The 24,951-nt window shown below is 37.5% G+C and overlaps 1 protein-coding gene, 1 long non-coding RNA gene and 1 other non-coding gene across 9 annotated transcripts in view; 2 read left to right on the top strand and 1 right to left on the bottom strand.

Annotated features, from left to right (window-relative positions):
* The window catches only part of LOC107504468, an 86,517-nt gene that overhangs the window by 57,407 nt on the left and 4,159 nt on the right, over nt 1-24,951 (top strand). Inside the window, exon 1 of one of the 2 annotated variants that reach the window (XR_001595488.2) lies at nt 18,120-18,233. The exons of the other annotated variant lie outside the window; for it this stretch is intronic. This is a non-coding gene — a long non-coding RNA (uncharacterized LOC107504468). Of the gene's footprint in view, nt 1-18,119; nt 18,234-24,951 lie in introns of those variants that run through there. 2 annotated transcript variants of the gene reach the window in all.
* UMAD1 (UBAP1-MVB12-associated (UMA) domain containing 1) overlaps nt 4,005-24,951 on the bottom strand; it is a 198,192-nt gene continuing 177,245 nt past the window's right edge. For all 6 annotated transcript variants that reach the window (XM_036231080.1, XM_036231078.1, XM_036231079.1 and 3 more), the window contains one exon: nt 4,005-18,769. In XM_036231080.1, the coding sequence (XP_036086973.1) occupies nt 18,512-18,769 (258 nt within the window). In that variant the 3' untranslated portion in view covers nt 4,005-18,511. The remainder of the gene's footprint in view (nt 18,770-24,951) is intronic.
* LOC118610870 lies at nt 12,818-12,952 on the top strand. Its single transcript, XR_004954131.1, has one exon. It is a non-coding gene; the product is annotated as a small nucleolar RNA SNORA70 (small nucleolar RNA).

The following is a 24,951-nucleotide window of genomic DNA, read 5'->3' as shown; positions in this document are numbered from 1 at the left end:
CTTTTTTAAAATTAAATTTATTGGGATGTCATCTTTTTTTGAATTAAATTTATTGGGATGTCATCTATATATTCCATAAAATTATATAGATTTCAAGCATACAATTCAATAATGTCATATGTATATTGCATTGTGTGTTCACCATCCAAACTTAAATTTCTTTCCATCACTATATATTTGACCCCCTTTACCCTTATCTACCTATTCTTAATCTGTGAAGTTCCATAAATAAAACACATGCTGAAATTTCTCTCAATTTTCTCAGCACATGGTGCCCTATTATGATTTAAAGAGTCAATTATCTATAATTATTTTTGTTTTCGATTTCCAAATAAAGGAATTATTCTGGGCCCCAAAAGACTAAGTGACTTACCTAATTAATGATAAAGGGGGGACTAGAAACCATGTTTTATGATTAATTCAGTAGTCTTTTCATTAAATCCTACTACTCTTTAGGCCTGATTTTAAAAGGCATGTTATATTCAGTTCTACCTATAACTGTTTTTATTATAACAAAGTCTATAATTTTACTTTTATGTCTATACATACCCAAGTCTAGATACATATGTCCATGTATAACCACATATATACATAAATAAATCTAAGCCTATATGGAAACTATTATAAAAACAATTAATATATAGACAGGCATGACTATAAAGAAGATACCTTGGGAGTACTAAAGGAAACTACAGAATCCTAATCTCTTTCTCTAATAAGCATGGCCTTTAAAATCAAAGTAATTGTACACATAGGACATTTGTTTTTATGCATGCACAAAAGCAAATAATTTCTGGTAGAGTATAATCACTTAGATTAGCTACGTTAATCCATATTATACTGTGTCTCGAGAAGTCTTTTAAATAACCTCTTCACTGAGTTAACTCAGAGGTTAAAATTACAAATTGCACGACTATACCAACAAAGGGAGAGAAAGTGGGGTTCATTGTGGGCAGTGCTCTTCAATAGTCCTCAGGAAATCTGTCAATATAAACAGTCACTAGCAGAGTGCAAAATTAATAACATGCTCAGGGAGAGCAGGAGGGGAAACTCGACACAATCAGTAAAGGAGTCATTTCAATTTAGGGAAACCTGCTATCAGAGAACCCGAGAGGAAAGGATTAGAAACACACCCTCTGATACCCCAGCATTCCAGCAGTTATGAATAGCTGCTGGAAGCGACCTTGGGATTTCTTAAATCCTGCCTGATAATTTCTGGTTTATTAGTTTAAGAGAAGTATTTTTAAAGTTAAACTAATTGGGTTAATGCCCTACACTTCATTTTAGATATTCTGAAGGTCAGGGTGAAGAGAGATATTTCTTAAAGTTCTTTTTAGATGCCTGACCATGTAAATCATTATGTGCCTCTATTTAAAAGTTTTCATATATTTTTCCCCAGGGACATTTTAGTGTCTTTAATTTTTATTTTCATGTTACCACTGCGTGGGAAGATAATGTACTTACGAGCTTGTTTATTTTTTCTCCTTTGACTTTCTCTCCCATTTAGGTTTTGGTTCTCTATCCCCTCTCCCAACCTGCATGCCGCCAAACCTCTGGCATATAGCTCTACTTATCAAAAGCAGGTATTATTTTAGTCAAATATGACACTCGTTTGAATATCGTTATGCTGAGATATTTTCTTTCGGAGGGACTGCGAACCTTTAAAAAACCTATATTGCCGAGACTGTTCACAACATGGTCTACATCTGCTATTACTCTTAAAAAACACTAACAGATGAAGATATTTATGAATTTTATGGGTGAGAGTTGAGGTGTGGAGCTTAGAGTGGCAGAACCTGTATCACCCCTAAAAATAGTAGGAGACACTAAGATAAGTCAATTTGAGGGAAAGGGACGCAGAAGAAGGTGGTTTCAACAAGCCCGGTCTGTGACTGGTATTCCTAGAGTCAACTAACTTTCCAGTAAATGATTATTCATTCATTGAATTGCTCAGGACTTTTGTTTCTTCCTTTCAACTTCTACCTTTTATATAATAACATGAGCATTATAGAAGATGGATTTAAATTATTTATATTACATATACTTTCAAAAATTCTATAAAGTTTAAGAGTGAAATTATTGATATACTTCATTGCCCTGAAATTTCCCACAAAGCCATCCCCGAGGGGGCTGGTCTCTGTATCCTGGTGTGAATGGGTACTCGTCATATCAGATGCCCCTAGAGGGGCTGGAAGACAAGCTACATCAACTTAAAACATCTTTTGCCCTCTAAGTTACCATTTTTATTTTTCAATAACAGTAACAGTTTCACTTGTTAAGGAAATAAGCCAATTCGGAATGACTTAACAATAGGAGAAGTTGGTGTCTCGTAACGCAATAGGTCATTTCTCACTGCTTGAAGAGATGTCCTTCCTGAGTCTCCTGACACAGAGTCAGAAGCTAGGGCACCGAGAGAGACTTGTTACGCTGGGAGCCCTGTGGGAAGCAGCAGGTGACAGTTGGCACTGTCTCAGGAGAGCCAGTGTACTCATTATTTTAGTGTTTGTGATGGTGAACACCTTCAAAGTGAAAATTAATTTCCCTTTTGGATTACCTATGATATTATTTTTAATGCTGTAGTTTTCCACATCATCCTTGGTCACAATTTTTTTCCAGAATGACTGAGAAGGAAAAAAATTATGTGGTTGTTTCTAACAGCACATAAAAATAAATTTTGAGAGTTTATTTCCCATGACTTCCTTGTAGACATTCTTAATGATGATCTTTCTTTAAAAGAAAAAAAAAATGTAAATGTGTTTAGTGTTATACAGCAAAATGAAAGTTAAGTATTATAATGGGAGGAGAGAGTGACGCTCTCCTCAAAACATCCATAAGTTGAAAAATTCTGTCTAAAAAATTCTGTCTACTTCTGTCTAAACAATTCCAAACAAAACCTAAAGCTTGCTAATCAAGAATAAGCTTCAGAATGTTAAGATCATTCCAGACCTGCCCAAAGTCCTGCCTGTCTATTTTACATCTGTCACCCCAAATCTGGTCCGTTAGTGAATGGCAGGGACAAAAGGCCTTTCTTAATCTATCCAGCTGCTCCCACTCCTGCCAGAGCATCTCTGGGCTATGCCTCGAGTACAAGAGGCAAGCCAGAGCAGCATGAAATCACAGTTTATGCTTCCTCTTCTTCCCTCTCTCCCATCCCATCAAAACCTCCAATTCTGAGTGGCTGCGAGAGCTTCTGATGCCTGTCCAGGTCCCCTCTGCCAACCCTGCACATGGCAACCTCTCGAGAGGAGCACATTCCAAGCTGCCAAACATTCACTGTCACTTCCTCGGCACTAAACTTTTAGATGACTTTCTAAGCAGACAATATTTGGGAGAATTTTTCAGTCACATCCTTAGGGCGGACTTAGGAGGTAGGTTTTTCTTGTCCTTATAAGGAGCTGTGTTTAAAATAAATTTAATAAATTATTAAATAACTTTGGGAGATAAAATGTACTATAAGCAGGACAATAAAGAGTGAAAAAAATCTCATAATACTATAAATGTTGTATATAAGTTTTTAAAAAATGGTTCTGAGGAGATTCATCTTAAAAATAAGGCAGACTGAAGCTAGAGTAGATACAGGGAAGTGGAGGATGTTTGAGAAGTGACACTGAAATTTCTCTGATGATGTTTAGTGGTATCACTTCCTTTTAGATTTCTGTATGTTTTAGATTAGATGAGACAGTAGCAACCTAGGAAAAGCAAATGGATCTTTATTCTTGGCAAATAAGTTTCTTCCTCCTTTCAAATTGAGAACCAGCAGGCAAAGCTTTGTTGAGAGAGAGAAATGTAGGGCTTTCTAGAAATATCCTTCAAGAGCTTCAGATGGACAAGCCCTAGAAGGCTCTGTATTTAAGTTGGGATTGACTTAAGCTCAGGGAAATACTGAGTTTGGATTACAGTGACTGAGGATTGCTAAATGTTAGTGAGGTATTGAACTACACCTAGATTATTTCTTTATTATCTCTAGTGTATTTCTTTAGCCCTAGCTCTATATGTGACTTTTCAAAATGTGAAGTGCACTTTTATTTTATTATGTGATTTTTAACTAAACAGAATGTCCCATATATATTTGTACTTACAGGCTACAGTAAAGTTCTGTTTCATAGGAGAAAATAATAATTGTTCTTTGGCTCAATTAACACCATACCTATAGGAAGTCCTAAGCAGAATGCAGTGGCGTCCACCAGGTAGAATGCATATCGCATGGTGTGTTAAATGATATAAGATGTGGGACTAAAATAAACACTTTAAGGAGCATTTATTATTACATTGACTTAAGAGACATTTCATGAGCATCTCTATTCATTCTACTGAATCTCAAAGGACAGGAGCAGAGATCTGAGAATTCCTTACCACATCCAAGAAACCAAAAGGGATGGATAAATCTAGACAGAGTGTCATCCCAAGGTCTAAAGAAACCTAGTTCAGATCCCATGGAATTTCACTTTGGGGCTGTGTATTTTTCTTCTTCGGTGTAAATCATCTCTAACTCTACTCTGCCTTAGAATAAAGGAAATAAGGTAGAGAGAAAAAAAAAATGAACCAGAAATTCCAAAATAAAAGAAACACTTGAACGCAATCATGCGAAAGCCAAGAAACCAAAAATTAATGTTTTCTTGTAAAAATAGAGGATTACTAGTTAGGCTTTTAATGAGTACTGAAGTATGTAAAAGGCCATAAGGAAGATAAATTGTTGGTGGGAGAGCATGAACCTAGCATTTCATGACTGCCGTGCCTTCAACTTAGTAGTCAGACAATTCCATTCTTGCAGTTAAAAAAAAAAAGTTGAAATATAATAAAATTAATTCTACAGGGGATATGAGAAGAGGTCAATTAAGTTGATTTGAAGGAAAATGTTTCAGGAGAGGTAAATATGCATATTTGGTTAAATTTTTAGATGGTGACTAAAAGCGGTAAGAGTTTACAGTCAAATAGTTGGGACCAGCAACAATTTCAAGCCAAATGCTGGGAGGATTTGTACCAGCCACATCTAAGCAAGAAAGAATTCTTTAAGGAATCTGTTACAGTGTCAGAGAAGACAAATGTAATGCTTAGCTATGAACATTTTGTAAGATTATCCTGTGACATATTGGAATTAATAGCGATGCTCTAGGCCAAAATTTAGTCTAGAATATGTGCCTTCCTAGCAAATAAAGTCATTGTTAGTGGTGGTTGTAGAGATTTTTTAAATTAGTATTGTCAATATAAAAGTGACTGCTTTATTCCATGGCCATTTGCTTTACGGACAGATGAATTCATAAATGTATAATATAGCTATGGATTATTTCTCATACCTCCTTAATGATACTATCTCACATGTATTTTAATAACTTGGGAAAATGTCAAAAATGTAGAATTCAGAAAGAATTACATATCCACTCTCTCCCAACACCCATCTACAGCTTTAGTAACTCAAAGAAGAAATCCTAACTAAATCATGCTATTTTCAGATAAGAGATTTTTAAAATAGAAAATATTACTTTCAAAAGCCCTCTAGTTTTCATCTTTACCTGATCCATTATAAACAGCAAGTATTCTCTAAACACTTTATTATCCAAAATCAATAGACAACTGAATCGTTTACCCAGACAGTTCATACAGACCATCTATGTCAAAAACCCAGGCACATGTGGGCTCTCACTTTCCTAAGGTCATTAGTCAGCATTACATTTTAAATTGATACGTTTTGGAGAATAACATAACAAATAAGCAGTTGTTAGGTTTTGAGTGCTTACCATGTGTTAAGCACTAAGCAAAGGGTTTTAAATAAATAAGAAAGAGCCTGTGGTCAGTGGATCAAATGTAACCTCTGTGTTGATAGGACCCATACCTAACACTGCCTTACACAGAATAGACATAAACAAATAAACTGATTTGATCTCCACAGTCTTAGGAGGAAAGAAAGGCAGGTATCCTCCTCCTATTTGTTAAAAGAGGATATCGATGAATGGATGTTAATTGATTTGCCAAAAGGGGTGGACAGCGTCATCTCTAGGGAGGACTATCAGGGAGTCAAGGGCCAGTGTTGCCTGTCTCCAGAGTGGACTTGAGGCACCCTGTCCTTGTGCTTGGCAAGAACCACAGGTGGTTCAGAACATGAACAGTCAACCCTGGCCTTCTCTCCTGAGCCAACCAGTGACTGAAGAGGAAACTTTTATATCACTTTGATTTGACCCAGTCCATTCTCATACTACAATCAGTAAAAATAAATAAATGAAAATTGCCTTACCAAATATTATTTACAAATACTATTGCCAGTAGTTACCACATAATGGCAATTCACAATGCTCTCTGCTAAGCAGTAAACATGTAATATCTCCTTTAACTGTGTTCTCAATACTATGAAGCAAACATTATGCCCATTTCAGAGAAAAGTAAATAGAGGCTCAGTTAGGTTATATAATTTGTCCAAATCAAGGACTCAGACCTAGATATACTGAACTTAATGGCTTTTAAACTTGTTTGCCTCCCTATGTTTACTTATTATTCTGTAATGTAAGTAATCAGCTGATAATCCAAAGACATTTTTAGACTGTGAGTGTATCTGTAGTGTATTACTTCTTCAAGAAAACATTAGGGAGACGCTGCTGAATAACTGAAGACATGAACGAGAGGGGGAAATTTTACTTGTTGGAAAGGCATACTCTAATGAAATTAATGTGATGATAAAAAGAGACGAATTAAAAAATTTATTACATTCATGAATAGAGAGACATGAAACTGCAATTAACTGGGAGGATAGTGACTGGAACAGTAGCTAAAGGGATGCATCTAGTGAAAACGCCCTAGAGGACTCCTAAAATCCACTCGCCACCCACATTCTGGAGGTCCCGCATCATCTCATCTTAGGGAATGATATTTCTCACCTTTTCTGAAACATATTCCTTGATCCACCTGGTTCCTTAGGCTATAGTAGTACTTCTCAACTATTTTTCCTTCAAAGAGAAAAAAATTTAAATCCTACCTTATAGACAAATTAAACACTGAGATCAGAACTGTTGGGCAGAGCTGAGTTTTGGAGAGCCAAAAACCATTTAATACCTAAGATACTTCTGCTTTCCCAAGAACTGATTTGCCCTGTTGAGAATGTTTGGGTTATAAATGTTCCTCCTTTATATATCTGGTCTTACTTCCAAACTGTGTGCAAAGTGTTTTAGCTTATAGAATAATTACCACCTTGCCCTGATATAGCTTACAATTTATTTAGAGAGTCAAGACTCACTACATACTTTCTTCAGAAAACAAGTGGAAGAAACAGTCAGAAAATCAGAATGCCACTGGGATTCTGAGATGGTAGGCAGACTTCAGGCTGAGAGTACGTTCACGAGGGAGCCAGGACCTAAGGCGCACTGAGCAGCGGGTAGAATGTGTACGGGCAGAGCAGACGACTGAATTACATGGCGCTGGAAAGGTGGCAGGGGCTAAGCAGGCAGGAAAGAGGTTGCCTGGATGAGCTCCCGTGGGGCATAAGGTTCAACAGTGAGAGTGGTGCCATAAAGGTACTAAGTAGCTCCTTATTTCCCAGCTAGTCACGAGGGAATATGACTTCATTTCTAGGTGCTGTGGATTCTCATTCTGTTCCACTACTCCCATCCCTGGCCCATACCTTGTGTTTTCTTATCTTGTGTTTCATGTCGCACACTCTAGGCAAGGTGAATATATATGAATTAAAAAAATAAACTAGCTTCCAACAAATTTTCTTGAATTGCTTCAAATAACCACCACATGTCACAACCCCACCCACACCCCCAGTCACCTCTTTATATCATTTCATTTAAATTGGCTCACTTACCTGGCATTTCTTGATGATCCAACCTGTCTTTGGCAGTCAACCTGGTATTGTTACTGCTACCTGCTATTTTATATTCTGGAATGAAAGGTGGTAAGAGTAGAGCCCTGGCTTTTGTGTGGTATATTTTGTTGAGTGCTGGGTACATTAACAGGCCTAACAAAGCCGGCCCAGGTTGAAGGATTTTACCTTTGCTGTCCTCCAGCACAACAAAAGGAGTAAGCTCGATGGTCTCCCACCTGTAGGGTAGTGACAGACTGGGAAATGAAGCTCTCTTCAGAGTCTACCATGGAAAGAGAAATAGTGCCTCCAGGGTATCTCCAGGAAACTGGAAAAGCCAGAATGGAAATAACCTACAGGGAGGAGACAGCTGCTTTGCTTAATGAGGGTTTTCTTCCTATAATCACTTTCTGATAGGTGTACATTGCCAAATGTAGACTCTTAAATTACTAGGGTGGTAAACCTAAAATGAGCAGAGATTGTTTCAGCAGATCGTCTTTCAATTAGGGGGAAAAAACCCCAACAACTATTGACCCTTGATACTCGTTTAACACAATGTTTTAATCAAGAATAGGAAGGTAATAAAGCTTTAGAATTTCTTTTTGAGTTTAGTTCTGAAGACTGTTTTTGCTGAAAACTTATCTAATGAAAGGTTTTATTACTTCTTGATGTTATAAAGTATTTGCAACTTGTTATTCAGACAACAGAAATACAGAATTTTGTTAACCAGTATAACAGGGGATTTTTTTCTTTTTTTCTTTTTATAGACTAAATAAATATTTTAAGAGATTGGCTACTATTGTTACCTCATTTGTTGAAAATGTTGTAGTATAGCTAGCTTTATCTTTCCATCTACGAGGAACTTTAGAGGTTGCAATAATTAATGTGGTGACCACACTGGCTAGAAATTCAATTGACTAAATTGTACAACATCATAATCCATTACAGAAATCACAAAGTTGAGTTCATGTAGTAAACTGGCAATAAAATGAATGGACTAATTAAAGAATATTTTAGGACCTGCTTTGATGGCAGGAAAAAAAAATCAACATGATGGTCTTCTTTCCTCAGATAATTATTTTTTCCTCAAAAGTAAAATGAGCTTATCCTTCAAAAATGTGGCCCACTACCAAAGAGGTCAAAATTTCCAAATCCTTCAGCAAAGTTACATAAAAACAAAATGCCACAGCCCATTAAAATATCAGGCATTGTTTTTATGGTCTATATTTGAATCTATACAAATCCACAATTTTAAAAGAGCCATGTAATTTAATTAGCATTAATCAATGTTGATTTACTAAAAGTTAGAAGTTCCCTCTATATGTACATTAAGGAAAACGAAAAATAAAACTCAAGTTACAATAGATTCATAATCACTTGTGTTCCCAAAATTTAATCTAAAGACTTAACACTGTCTTAAAGGTTAAAATAAATACAAATAAATTCATAATATTTATTTTCCCAAAATTTAATCTAAAGACAACACTGTCTAAAAGGTTATAATAAATACAAAATATTTTTATTAGTACTGATACAGCTAACCAAACAAAAGATCCATTTCTATTTTCAAAAGATTTGAGAAGGTAAATTATTTGTGATATAAGCTAAGTTCAGGGGCATTTGGGAAACGTAGCATATTCTAGTGTGAACATCCAGAAGGTTGTCTAAAGGCTCCCAATACAGACTCAAGAGCAGATTCTAATGTAGATGAGACAAGAACTCTCATTCATTTCCTTGAATCAATGGTGAAGAAATTTTGTTCATTCAACACGCTTTTACTGAACTCACACTATGTGTCAGGCATCATGTTAAGCGTGGATGTTAGGATCCATTCACAGAGTTATGAAGTAAACAAGTAAGCAAACAATTACAACAGTGTGGATCAAGAGCCTTGAAAAAGGAACACACAGGATGCTATAGGAAGGCGAGAGGACATCCCATCCAGCTTAGGAGGAAAAAGAGGACTTCCCAGAGGAAGTGATACCTGACTCAAACCTTGCAAAAGAATTTAGCCACAGATGGGATCACGAGATGGCTGGAATGAACGCAGCTTCCATAATGTACATAATATTTTTGAAAAATGTCTCTTCTTCCATTCTAGTGTGTGTTTTGCAAGGACAGGTTCATTTTTTAGCCCATTTTGTGAGCTCCATTCTGCTTTTTTCTGGTGTTTTATACAAGTTGACTACTAATGACTAATGAGAACAATATGAATGCATCGTTGCTGCATAAGTCAGACTGCTCTTAGTGAGGCTCACCAGTAGTTTTACATCTGCACAGCGTTGAAGGCTGGGCTGTCTTTGGGGAAGATCGAAATTGCTTCATATTGTTCGTGATCCTAAATTTTATATTCCCTAAAACAAACATCCACGAGAAAAAAAAAATTTAAAAAAAAAAAGAAAGAAAAAGAAGGGAATTCCACATGTATCACAGGCAAAAAGATCAGGATGTAAAAACGGTTAGAGAAGGCATGGCATGTTCAACAGTGCAGGGCATTGCTCAATGGTGTAAGAACACAGAGGACATGAATAGGAATATCATGAGGTGAGGCAAGAGAGGCAGGTGGGGCCCCTTTTTGCCTTAAGCCACTTCAGTTCTCCAGAGGATACCAGAGTGCTATTGAAGGGGTCAGTGTGTTTTGTTTTGTTTTGTTTTGTTTCTTTTAACAAGCCTTCTGGCTTTAGCACAGAGGATGGATGAGAAGGGGGCTAAAGTGGATGCAGGGAAATCAGGAGAAATGATAAAGGCCTGGACTGAAGTAGGGGCAGCAGGTATGGCGAAGAGAGTACACATTTAAGGGACGAGCCTTGAAGATATAAAATTAACTAAAGTTCTTCTATTGAGTGTGGAGGTGAGTAAGAATGAAGAATGAACAGACTCAGATTTCCTGCTTGGGTAATGCAGGGCTTCAAATGATATGGTCAGGACTTTAAACACAGAGGGGAGGATGGCCGTCAGCAGTACACCAGCAAAAGAGCTGCTGCTTTCTCCTGGCATCTAGCATCAGCTGGCGGAGGGATGCTGATTGAACCAGGTCAAGTTATATGTCTGTCCCTGAGGGTGTAGGAGTGGTAACAAGTATGCTGTTCCCATCAGGACCATATGGAATGAAGAAGGAATTCTCCAAGGAAAAGGAGAGCATAGGAGGGGGGATGAGAAAGAATGTGGAGCAAATAAAGTCAACAGCTACCATGATCTGTTACAGAAGCTAAGAGTAAGAGTCAAAAGAAATGTCCAAGAGCTAACTGTGGATATAAAACTTGAGAGACTTCTGAGCTAGAGATTAATTTGGGTTTCAACAGCGGCAGATGGGCATGAATATGATTGTGTAGAGAGAAGAGAGAAATGGAAGAGAAATGAGCCAAAGATGGAATTCTAGGGAACACCAACATTTCAGGAGGAGAGTTAGGAAAAGAAGTCTCCAACGTCTGAGATGGAATGAGAACCAGAAAAGCACTTTTACAGCAATCAAGGCTGAAGACACTTTCAGGAGAGTGGAAATAATCAATAGTGATAACTGCCTCAACAGAATAAAGATAAGGCATTTGGCAGGTTGGAGATGGCTCCCGCATGAACCAGTTCGGGGGAGATTCTAACCAGTGGTGGGAAATCAGATTACAGAAGGCAGAGGAGTGAATAGATAGCAAAAAAAAAAAAAAAAAAAAAAAAATGATGATACAAATATAGACCACTCTCTCAAGAAGCTTGACTCTAAAGAGAAGGAAAAAGTTTATAGCTGGAGTTGGAGGGGAAAGACCTAAATATGCTTATATGACAAGGGAAGAGAACTGGTTGAGTAGGAAGTGAGAGATGGGAGAGTACTAAAAGAAAGGTGTACTCCTGCTCCTAGAAAAAAATAGCGTGACTTAAAATACCCAACTGTGCTTGAAAGAAAGCATATGAAAAAGGGAAAGCATTTCTTCAAGGACAGGTCAGATACGATTAATAAATTCTAGGACAGGAATATATGCAAACATAACCAAGAACACAAAGGGAAACTTGGCAGCTAGATAAAACCTCAAATGAGTTAATCCACAGCACCAAAATACGCTGTATTGTCTAGAATCAGTTCTTACTCATCCTGAGGACATACATAGTCATTATGGGCAGAGGAAAACTCAACCTGAAAAACATGGAGAACACCCAAAACAAACCAAAGGCACAATTTGTAGAGGCTTAGTAAACTAAGCATTATTTTCAGCCATGTAAACACAGCATGATAATTTGGGGAATTTGCTGGGCCCTGAAAAACTACTAAAGTTTTGAAATTCTATTCCTTTGCTTTTGTAAAGTCATTTATAGATAATTTAATGATTTATTTCATTGGTATGTTCATTCTACAAATACTGATTGAGGATTTATTATGTGCTAAGCATAAATGTGATAGGACATCAACAAGAGAGCATTGATTCTTAACGGAAATGGGACAGTGGATGTACTTTGAAAAGGCATATTTGATTTACCTTTTCCCTTATAATAGGATATACAAAGTAAAACCTGTCAAAAATCTTGGCTGGAGGACTATGTAGAGAAGCACACAGTGAAAAAAACATTGTAGGGCACTTGGGCTTTAAAAGGTGGAGAAACACTGGCCTACGGATTCAAGCATTTCTCCATAGAAGAGATTCAATAAGATGAAATCTGAAAATTCTTTCCTCTTCCATTAAATTCAATGTCTAATTTCAGGCTATGAGGTGGGCACAAGGCAAAAGTATATATTTAATTATAGAGATACAGATATATATATTTTTAAAAGGCTACTGACTTTTGGCTCTTTGTAGTTCTTACAAGCGTCATTCCCATCTCTTAATCATCTTCATTTTTACTGCTGCCCATATCTTTAGGGTTAGGAACCTCAAATACCTGAGGTGGAAACTTCTAGATTTGCTTCACAAACAGGAGCTAAGTCTCCTGCAAGGGGAAGAGGAGAGCTTAGTGTTACTGTTTTAAGCTGAGTTAGCTGATGGTCAAAGCTGGCATAGCGCAATAGAAAACTAGATAGTTTGTTCCATGCTCAGAAGCACATATTGAGAGCCAATTAAGCCAACCGTGCTCTTTTCCCCATGGAGGCGCAGTGTGCCATGGGTGAAAACAGCAGCATCCGTGGTAGTGCATGCAGGCTGCTGCTTTTATGGGTTGCCCTAAGGGACCTTGGAGACATCCCTTTTTCAGTGGACACTCATGTCTGACCTCATGCTGTCCTCAGTCTAGACTCTAGACAGGTATGTGGGGTGCCTATGGAAAACCCCAGGGCACAGCGGCCAGAGTCCACACTGGCCAAATGATCATGTCCATTTATTTGCACCGAGCTGCAAATAAATGAGGTTCTACGCAGGGCCAAGTTCAAGTTCCTTGGCCGCCAAAAGATGCACATCTCCAAAAAGTGGGGCTGACACTAAATTTAATGCAGATGAGTTTGAAGATGTAATAGCTGAAACTCAGCTCATTCCAGATGGCTGTGGGGTCAAATCCATCCCTAATCATGACCCCTGCATGAGAATCTTGCTGCTGCCCCCTTCTTATACCCACGAATAAATCCTACTTCCTGTCAAAAAAAAATACATATTGATAAATACAAATTCTTCTGAAGATTTAAAGTGAGGATGAGGGGGGAGAGAACATATAGGGAGAGAATGAGTATTTAGGTTTTATCTTAGACTAACTGTGTGTTTGCTTTTCAGCATCCGTTTATTTCTTTTTGGTCCTCAGGAGGCCTATTCAAATGAAAATGCAACAGACAGTATGTTAGTATATAGTATACCCTGTAGGTGTAAAAGCTTGGCTTTGTTCATGAACAAAAGCTTCTTTTCTGTTAGCCTCCCAAATGTTCCTTGCCACAATGCAGAAATACATTAATTTTGAAACAAAATAAATTATGTACTTTTTGAAAAACAAAATTAAAAGAAAAACCATATATGTAAACATACATATGCACAATGAAACTGACATTACCCTATTGCTTCTTCCACATGTCTCAGAGTTATAGCCAACACCTGTGGCCACACAAGGGGCAGACTTGGCAGCTGCAGATTCCAGATGTCAGACACTGGATTGTATGTCCCTGGCAGCAGTCTTAAGTGGGAGGTCGTCTCCTTAGCTGACCTCTGAAATGGTCTATTGTCTGACTCCCTCTCTGGCCTGGGCTGTAACTAACAAGCTGTCTGTAGGCTGGTGCAGAGTTAGCGTGCTGATGGGTTGTTCTGGATGCAATTATCCTTTGCCTTACCTTTGATTGTAAGGAATTTATTTTCTTTGTAGGGGTGAAAATTGGGACTGGGAACATTCTGGACAGAAAAAAAAAAAAAACCAACAACTATATTCAGGTTACTTCCAAGGACAAAATGACTCTTTTTGCTTCCTCTTTTCCCCCAACTGAAATTGGATGAGATCAGCTTAGCACACAGTTGAGTTTTGGTTAATCAGAATTACAAAGAAGAGTTTCTTGGACACTTACCCCCTCTGAAAGAACGCTGTTTCCTTACGCTGCTGCTTAAAGGTTGAAAATGAAACCTTTCTTTAGAAACTTAAGGAGCTACAACTTTGTTTTTGCTATTACTAAGAAAAGTCTCATCTATTGTAATGAACAGCTCTTTGTATCTTGGTTCCTTAAAGAGGAAAATGATTACATTTTCACCTTGCCTCTAACACCACTTGCTGAAGAATGACATAACGTGTAAGGTGCACACATTATAGGAATGAGGTAGGAAAAGGCTAAGAGTCTAAGAGGGCTCTACTTATAACGCTGTACTCAACTCGTAGCCTTCCAGGAAAGGTGTGTTGAGCATACAGTTATAGTCATGGCAAGATAGGGAGAAATATATCTAATATTTATAGGAAGATGAATTTTGAGGAAATTATAGAATATATTATATCCAACATCAAATGGTATACATCTGTACCATGTACAATGTTTGAAATTTTCTTTATTAACTTTTATAAAAATGTGAATAGGTCTCTTGGCCACCATTAATTTAGATTTGGAGTCCCAATATAATTTAGTAAATAATAAATAAATAAATTGGAGAGAAGAGCCAAGTAATTGGAGAGAATTCCAAGTAATTTATGTGGATTCAAGGAGGTAGAACTTCATTCCTTACCCCTTGAGAATGGGCTGTGCTTTGTGATTTAATGCCAAAGAGTGGTGTATAAAAAGGGGTTGAGGAGTTACTTTACAGTGGCCAAATTAGACAAATGCTACCTTGGCCAGGTGATAAACTTTGACATCGGCAGTAAGGTCATGTTGATAGCATGTTCCTTTGATATGATATGATTTTACCTTTGTGATATTCCTCCCCAAACTCATAACCATAGTCTGATGACTAAATACAGTAGATCATACTAGATAAGATCCTGGAGGTAAAAAAAAAAGGTATCAGGGGAAAACTGTGAAATCTGAATGGAATGTAGACTTTAGTTAATAGTAATGTCCCAATGTCGGTTCCTTAGTTGTAGCAAATAGGGGAAACTGGGTAAAAGGTATACAAGAGCTCTGTAACTTTTCTATAAATCTAAAACTATTCTAAAGTTAAGTTTGTTTAAATTGAAAAAAAAAGATGATTAATATATCGCTATATTGATTGTAACAGGGTTCCTATGTACCAATCAATATATCTCTTTAGCTCTTTTTCCACCCACATCCATCCACCAAACCATAAAGAGTCATTTCCACTGTAGTATGATTGGAGTCAGACCTATTCTGAGAGTTTTAGATTTTTCAATAATATTTAGGTCATGCTCTTAGTAATATAACACAAATGCTCAAAAGATAGTGTCAACAAACCTATATCCCTCAATGGCTTTGAAAGATATAATATCCTCCAAACACCTATCCAAAACACTTAAATTTCATGTGAATGTTATTAGTGACATGATTAGTAAGACAATGTATTAAACTCTGAAGGTAACATATTGTTTGCTAGATTACTTTGGGTAGTGTTCACTTATTGATCGTTATCATGAGCATTAAGGGGGTAAGAGCTAATGCTCTAAATGTTCTAAAACCACTCTTTTAGAACAAGGACGAGATTATTTCATTGCTGCTCCATCTCCACCCTTAGAATTATAAGAAATCAGTTCTCTAGGAATTTTAGAAGATATTTCTTTCATGCTGTTTTCAATTTATTATTTTATTTTGAGAAAGAGAAAACGTGTTAGCGTCAATGAATGTTTACTTTAAAAAAACTATTGTGGGGTGTCTAGAACTGTTAACCAGAAACATGCGTTAGCTCACATTTAATGATACAATTTTGAAAGTTCAGTTAATCAAAATTTAATTAGAATAATAAATTGGACAGAGTTGCTGCTCTAATTCTGTTTTTGGGAAAGGATGGGAATGCCATTTTTAAAGCTGAAAAGAAAACACATGCAACTTCCTGCACATATATTTTAGGGACAAAAATAAGATTCCAGAAAATCATTTGTACATTCTACACCTGTAGCACTTTATAATGATAACTTAGATTAAGGAAAAAATCATGATGCTTAATAATAGGGGGAAGAAAAACAGTATTCCCTCTGGATTTCTTAACTAATGAATTTCAGAAGAGTCAACCAACATATTGTAGGACTATTTTTCATAGATATTAAATATGGAAAAAAAATAATGGCACAGAAGGATCTATAATAAATGTAAGGTAGCTATTTTTTATTTTACCCATTAAGCAGTTTATTTAGTTAATATATATTTTGCATTTCATGAGACTATTTTATGTGTGTGGTTAGTAATGAGAATAATAACAGTTCTCGTTCCCAGAACGCCTCTGACGTGTCAAGCTTTATACTGCCAGGCATTTGACATGCACCATCTAAAACCTAACACAACCCACAAGGTCCATACAGTTACCATTTCACAAGCGGAAGATGCAGTACATCAGAAGTTAGGACACTGAGATTCAAAGTTCCCCAGCTTGTAAGAGAGGGAGCCAGTTCTGCCTCAAAAGCCTGAACTCTTTCCCACCAGAGCATACAGTTTTGTTAGAATTTATATCATTGTTAATACTATAAAAGTGAACATTTATTTATCACTAATTAGGTGACTTATTCCTTTCTAGGCTTCAGGTTTCTCCTGGGTAAAATGGAGTTAGCTGGTTGATTTCTAATGTTGCTTCCAGGCATAAATAGTAACATTGATTTTTAAACGGGATAAGAAAAGTAAAATGCTCATTTTCACAATATTTTTGTTAAAAATATGTTATTAATACCAGTACTCACTGAATTTTGTGATGGGCTCTATCTAGAGATGTTCACGTGATTTCTCCCAAAGCTCTCCAGTACTTAATGCTAAGCTGGAACTAGTGAGTGATCTTATCGTTTTCATTGTTATTCCTTAAAACTGACATATAAGAGAAAATGTCATACTTTTCTCTGTGTTACACAAACTACTTACTTTAATAAAACCATTTTTTTTTTCTGGATCCGAAGTTAATCAAAATGTCAGTTTATTTTAATTCACATTTATTAAATATAACAATTTTTGCAGACAAATGAAAATACATATAATCATATTTATAACATGGTAGACATAAATATAAATGAAATGTGTAAGTATTTAAGGCAAAATTTAACACTTAGATAAATTGATGACATGCTTACATTTAGCTTTAAGGTACATTAACATGGATATTGAAAAGGATGTGCTTTCACAAAAACTGCTACAAAATGTTCACATTTGTGTTAGTATAAGTCATATTTCCTAGGCTGATGTTTTATTGAAACTATGTAAAGATCTAATTTAATCATCCATCTCATGTGATAACAGTACTTGTAAATGAAGCATTTTTGTCAATAGAAATGTTCCTTTATCTTTTAAATAATATAGCATTTTTATCAAGACCATGCCACGTTTATTAAATAAACATGCATAACACATTAAAACTTGAATAATTAACGTACCCTTATGCACAGTGTTTAGTTTTGCTATGGCACTCTATCTTTGTGAAAAATATGCTTAAAATTTGGCACAGAATTAATAAAACGTATTGCTACTACTATTCATAACAAATATGATTTAAATTTTACATTGCACAGAAAATTATCTATTACAATTTTTCTCTTCCTTTTGCAGTTTTTATTGACCAACGGCAGGTCTTTTCTCTTTGAGTTGGAATAAATAATGGCTACTCAAGAACTAAAAGTCATATCTAGGTGTTTTGCCTAATTGGAAATGAGTTGATTTCAGTTTTTCTAGCAGTAAAACATTTCCATCTGTACTGTGGCCAACAGATTTCTAAGTAAGGATGTTATCAGCAATAATATGTGTCATGAAGACATGTTTTTCTTTAGGAGGCAGAGGTCGAAAGGAAGTGTGGATCTCCTCATACACTGGTGAAGAGAACAAATGCCACCTGAGGCAGAAGCAGGGGCGGTTCTTGGGAAAGCTGGCAAGAGCGCAGTCCGCAGCAGCAACAAGGTGGAAAACAACGGCAGAAACACGGGCTCGTTCAAGGTGGGAAGGACTGACACGGCTTTAAGGAAACTGAAATGTATCACTCAAAGAAACGGTATCCAGAACATTCTTGTTATAGCATTCTTATATCGGCAAACTCCCACTGCTTTTTAGAAAAACTTTTCAATTTCCACATCAATGTCTAAATCAACAGCGAAGAAATTAAGCTAACTGCCAAAATTTTTTTTCCTGAATTTATTCATAAACACTTTGGAAGAAGAAGGAATAAGTTAAATAAAACAGGTTGTATTTTAAAGCTTTTAAGGTACAAATAAACATTATGAATCACACAGCACTGAATTTTCAAGAGTAAAATCATACCAAAACCGTGATAAGTTTTCGTTGACATCATAGGTGAGTAAGTGGTCTGGAAGGTCACTGATGGTGCCCTGCACGGCCAGCACGTGCGGGGCCAAGGTGAAGGGTACGTCGCTCAGAAGCTCGGCCATTAACGAGCTGTTTTCCAGAGTCTGGCCTGCCTTATTTTCCGCCTCAGGGCTTGCTACAGTCACACTGGATGAATTTTCTGTGCCAGTCTAAAAATACATATATATATTTAAATCATTTAGACCTTATGAACTTGGAGGTTTAGTAATGGTGAATGTGGTATGAATATACCAGAATAATTGAGAAAAAAGGGAATATACAAATATTCCTAGATTAGAATGCACCTATATACTCTGCTTGAGAAATACCTCCATCTAAAGCTCTACTAGCCTTTAAAATGAATCCTAAACCCCATTCTTATTCAGATTGCCTACCCATGGCCCCCTCAAATACAAACTGGCATTCTTGCTATTTCTCAAGGACAGATAATGTCTACAAGCCTGTCTCTGCTTTTCCAAATCACGCTCTATGGAATTATTAAGATTCCCTGTGAAATCTTGTATCAACACAGTCCAAAGGGACTTTGCCCGCTTCCAAACAATTATGGGGGAAATTGCCTAGGATACTCTTTGGCGTTTCCTATATGTGTCCTTGCTAGTTGCTGCTTCATATGCATGCCTCTCATCCCCGCCTAGACTCTAGTGTCCTTGAGGTCAAGCAATCTGTCTGATGTATCTCTGTATTCTCCACTCTTGAGTACTTTACGGCCTTACCCTAATATGTTACCTCTAATGTGGTACCATGAGCACTGACTGGTTGCCTGACTTTCACTGGAACTAATTCAAATAAAAACTGATAGATCAGGTTCGGTTTCTTTATAATTGGCATATTTTACATGCAGTAGTTTACCAAAGGACATGCACTAGGATGTTCAGAGCAGCTCTCTATGCAAGTCCCAAAATGGCTGAAACCTAACTAAAACTAGTTTAGGCAAAAACTTACTCCCTAACCCTCACCTGGTCTCATGCAGAATAAAACTCCAGAGTCTTTACAGAGGCCTGCAAGGCCCTCGGGGACCCGACCCCCGGAATGTCTCTGGCCGTATCCTCAGCCAGTCTGCCTGGCTCCCCCCTTGCTGTTGCTCATGCGCCAGCTGTTTCTGCCTCAGTCCTCTGCTTTCCTTTCCTGATGCCCAGGAGGCTCTTCTCCCAAATACACATTGGGCTCCTTCCCTCACCTCTTTCCAAGTGTTGGCCCAAATGCCACCTTTTCAGTGAGGCCTTTTCCTGACCACCTTATTTAAACTGTATCCTGCCCACCTCACCTCCTCCACCCCAGCACACCCTGTCTCTCTCGCCTGCTTTTCCCCTCTCCATGGTCCTTATCACCTTGTTATATGTTATATCATTTATTCTGATTGTCATCTTGTGTTCACTGCTGTATCCCAAATGCCCAGGTCAGCGCCTAGTGCTCAATAAATAGTTCTTGATTAGATGAAAGCAGAAAAGATTTTTGCCTGCATGGGGTTAACATTATAATGTTTATAAATGCTGGTAAATTCCTTTACGTCTAGAGGAGGAGGATTTTTCTGTGTAATAAATAATGAGTTTTTAAAACTTTTTATGTAAGTGTAAAATACATACAGAAAAGAGCATGTCGTAAGTGTATAGCTTGCTAAATTTTAACCAACTTAAACACCTATAAGCAAACATCACCCAGATCAGGAACAGAAATGGCCAGCCCTCATGGTGCTCTCTTTCAGTCACAATCAACTCCCTGTCCCCACCCCCATCACCACCCTGACTTCTAATAGCATTTAACCTATTTTTATATTTTAAATGAAAGTAATCATACAGTATGAACTCTTGTTTCTGGCTTCTTTCACTCAACATTATATGCAGGAGAGTCAAACATATAGTTGCATATAGGATAAAAAGAACACATTGTTGCAAAGGAGATATATTCAGATTGATGGCCAGGGAAGGAAGCAGGAAGACCAGCTGAGAATGAGAGGTGACTGTGATGTGGATTAGGTTGTGATAGTAAAGGTGAGATGAAACACTTGGTTCTGGACAGACTTTAAGGAAAAGGCTAACAGGATTTGTGATGGAATGGATGTGGTGAATGAGAGCCAAGAGTAGGGTCAAGGATGAAGCCAAAGTTTTTGGCCTAAGCAACAGGATGGAGTCTCCGTTTACAGGGATGGGAAAGTATTGAGGGAGCAGGGTTGGACAGGAGTATCGAGCCCAGTTCTGCACGTTGCTGGTGCCTAATAGACATCCGGTGGAGCTGTCAGTAGGCAGGAGGACATAGGTTGATAATTTGAGTGGAGCTGGATGAGATCTGGTGGAGAAAGTCTGCTTGGTGTGTGTGTAAAACAAGGATGAGAGGAAAGAAGGTGAAGGCAAATACAAGCACAGACAAGTTTTTCTAGACATTATACCATAAATAAGAAAAGAGCCATAGGCCAGTAGCTGGAAAGGGATGTGGGGTCAGGTGAGGTTTCTCTTAAGTTTATTTTCTGTTTTCTAAGTTAGTAGAAATAATGGCATTTCATATCCTAATGAGAAGTTCATAAGAAAGGAAAAATCCACGGAGAGTCTGTAGAGGAGAAACTGTTCTCTTCACAGGCATCCCCCAGCATGTAGAACAGGCCCTCAGGCAATACTTGTTTAGTGAATGTCCTCAAATTAATGAAGTTGCCAAACCCATCCCCATCAGGAGTGGTCTTATAACTTTATGTGAAAATGAAACACCAGAGTCCTTTCTTAGGATCACAAACAGAACAAAAGGAACCACACCCTGTTATGACAAAGCTTTACAAAGGTCCATTATTCAGTGGACAGAACCTGCCTCCTGCAACCTAAATGGGACTTAAATACTAAGTGTCCATGGATCAGCCAAGAGTACACATATCAGTGAGTAATGATGTCGCAATTCCAGCCTCTGTAAAGGGCTTCACCACATGCTGGTTTCTTCAAGATGAAGCATACAGTAGAGCTCTGGCTCCCACAGAGCAGCACAGCAGCATCTAAGAGCACAGGTTCAAGAGCCAGACGACCTGGGTGCAGATCCTAGGTCTCCTACTTGTTAATAAGCGAATGGCCTTGGGCAAGTTATTTGACTTCTCGGAGCTTCAGTTTCCTTAGCTGTATAATGAGGTCAATAATAGTACATACTTCATAGGATCGTTAGGATTAAGTAATGTTCATAAGTAGAACAGTTCTGAGCACATGAGCACATAGCAAAGTGAACAAATAAAAACTTTAGGAATGTCAGCTCCCATCTGGTTTTCGATAAAGTCTACGATCCATCCATCTCTTGTTTTTGACATTCAGTGTCAAAATAATCTTACCTTCCCCTCTCCTCTTGTATTTTTCCTTCTCTTTTAATCTCAGGTGCAAATGTTCCCTAGATCTCTTAGTCTTATCTTATTCTTGAACATACTTCTCTTTCTTCCTTGTGTACAAAATGTTCTTCAGTTTCATTAGCCAAATCGTCTCCCTTAAACAAAAGGATGTTTGAAATCTCACTTTCTCCACTAAAGCACTTTGCTTTCTAAACATAAAATGTCTAAGGTTTAACTCTCCAACAGAAATATTTATATCTTTCTTCATGGTTTTATTAATCCTCTTCCCTTTCCTTTACAAATCATTCTTATTTGCCAGAACCTCATTCCTTAAGGACAAGACTATGTCAAACTATATCTAGAATAATCAAGGAATCGAGATGTGGTTTCTTGTTAAAGTTCTCATAAAACTGCCATATGACCAGAAGCGGGGTTACTTCAACCACCTGGGCCTCAGTTCACTATTTTGTAAAGTGAGTGGTGAGGACAGAAAAAAAAAAATGATGATGACAGCAACTTGCATATTTTGAACACTCACTTTGTGCTAGGGTCCACCGAGGCTGTTTAAATGTATCCACTCATTTAAGTCTTAAAACAGCTCTCGGCTGTGTACTTATTAGTCCCACATTAAAAACAAGAGGATGCTAAGGCACAGAAAGGTTAAGGAAGTTGTTCCATGTTACACAGATAGTCTGTGGTACAACTGAGGATCCGACCCAGTTATCTCTAATGAGCTCATACATCCTAAGGCCCTGCATACTTCAGACATGCTTTGGATAGACTGTCTGATAGAGTGAACAACACCTTGAAAATGTAGGAGACGGTATTAGAAAATATGACAGTTACTAATATAGCATATCTTGGCTTAATTTAGAAGGAAAAAAGACTCTAATATCTTTTACCTTTAGGAAGAAAGGACAGAAACTCATTAAGGTGACAGATCTTAGACTGAAGGAAGGTAGAAGAGCAACTGTAATTTAAAAGCTGTGTATCCCTGGGAATACACATTTCCCTGTTGAGCAGTGTGATGGGCGAACACCACAGGCAGTGAAACAAGATTGTCTCTGAGTGAATCACTGTTGAAACGGAGATAGGAGAGCACATGGGAATACACACTACGGTATTCTTTCCACCACTGTATATGTTTGAAATTTTCCATAATAAAAAGTTTCCAAAAATTAAATTAACTTCTAAAATAGCATGGGCAAAGTGTTCCACCACATGCCCCCTAGAAAGCTCCGCGTTTCAGCCGTGCTGCAGGTACTACTGCAGCCTCTATCGCCTAACAGTTGGCCGGAGTGCAGTGTTACAGTCTCCAAGGAAGCTGCCTGCCCTCTTGGCAGCAGGGTGAGCGCCATGAGGCAGCTGCTGTTGGCATGCTGAGAGCTGGAAGGGGAGAAATTATAAGGCAAAACAAGAATAAGTCACAAAGAAAATGTGACTCAAAATGCAAGGAGCCCACACCCGCTAACCCTGATCGCTAAGTCTCTAGCTTGGCAGCCAGTGGAAGCAGAGGTGGGGGCTGAGGGCTGAAACAGGTGCACAGTCCCCTGCAAACAGCAGCCCTCTCTCAGACACGAAGTCTTTTAGATTTTTCATTTGCATAATGAAATGGATCTTTAAAGGGAAGAATAAGTATGTTAACAACAATAGAGCAAGAAGAAAAGAATCGATTAACCTTATGGTTAATAGTCAAATTTTAAAAAATTACTTCAAATATTATGTTCATAAACATATTCATTATTTTTGATTAATACTGTTCATAGAAATGCTGCTATGACAGTGTTCCTGAATATGTTATTTCATATAATCTAGCTTTAATACTTCTTTCCCAAATGAGCATTTGTTCTTACATGGTTTAAATATGAGTATACCATGTTAGAATGGCGCTTATTTTTTAATCATAGGAAAAAATTTCCTTATCAATTATCGTTACAGCAAACAAAGTTTACAATTAATTAGCTGTTCCATGTTTGTATAAAGGTTACTTCTTGTTCATCAGTTAACTTGTTAAAAATGGACTGGCCAAGTTTATCTTGTGTTCCTCATATTCTATTATCTGTGTTCCAAATAATTCAGAGAGGTTTCTAGGCACTATCCCTCCCTTTCTTGCAGAGGGGCCGTGAAGATTCAAGAGCTTCAAGCTGCAAAATCTTCTTAGAGCTTAGGAAAAAACAGGCTCCGAGAACACAAGACACATAACGCTTTTTAGTAGAGGCTTAGAGAAGTGAAGTCACGTCCCTGGAGCAGCAGCAGGCTAGTGGCGTCGCTGTGGAACTCACTCTTGGGTGTTTGAAAGCAAGGAAGTGCAGGTTTAAGAACAGACAACTGCATTTTTCTTGGCACAAAAGCCTCAATACCCACCCTGAAATCTGTGAAGGGGTGCCAGCTTTGCAAACCCGCTAACAATGTGGAGACTTCATCTACTTGGCCGTACCCGACTACTGTATGAATATTTTATTATTATGAACATCACCTATATTTGGCATCTTTTACAACCTCCTGCTTTTTTCCTGCAACCTAGGCTTCAGATAAATAGAGATAAAATAGTATCCTATAAAAGCAAAATATTGAAGCATTAAAATTTAGAAACCGGCTTTAACCAAAACAGTAACAGAACCTATTAAAAGAACACAAAACCAGGTATAAAATACATCTAATACATTCAATTTACATGCAAAGGAGGACGCTATATCAGCATATTTCTAGAAAACAAGTTATAGTAAGAAGAACTATTAAGCTCTGGCTCTCTATGCCTTTAAATTCTGATGGTTATAAATAAAAGACATGTTTCTTTGAACAATAGCTTGAACAGGCAACACTGTCACTTTATCTCCCCAGATAACTATCCATTCAATTCTGACTTCAGCTGGTATCTGCTTGCATTACATCAGCTTCTTGATGGGGGTGAAGTGGGGGGCAAATCTGAATCAGAAGCATCAGGGGACAAGAGGAGAAAGTGATATAAGCATTGGAACAATTAAGGCAGCATTCAACTTCTCACTTTTTCTAAGAAGATGGTTGCTAATAAATGTCTGGCTA

Source organism: Rousettus aegyptiacus, unplaced genomic scaffold (genome assembly GCF_014176215.1).
Source record: "Rousettus aegyptiacus isolate mRouAeg1 unplaced genomic scaffold, mRouAeg1.p scaffold_m13_p_13, whole genome shotgun sequence".
NCBI lineage: Eukaryota > Metazoa > Chordata > Mammalia > Chiroptera > Pteropodidae > Rousettus > Rousettus aegyptiacus.
Note: the sequence above shows the minus strand (reverse complement) of the source record. Positions and strands in the feature narration are given on the sequence as shown.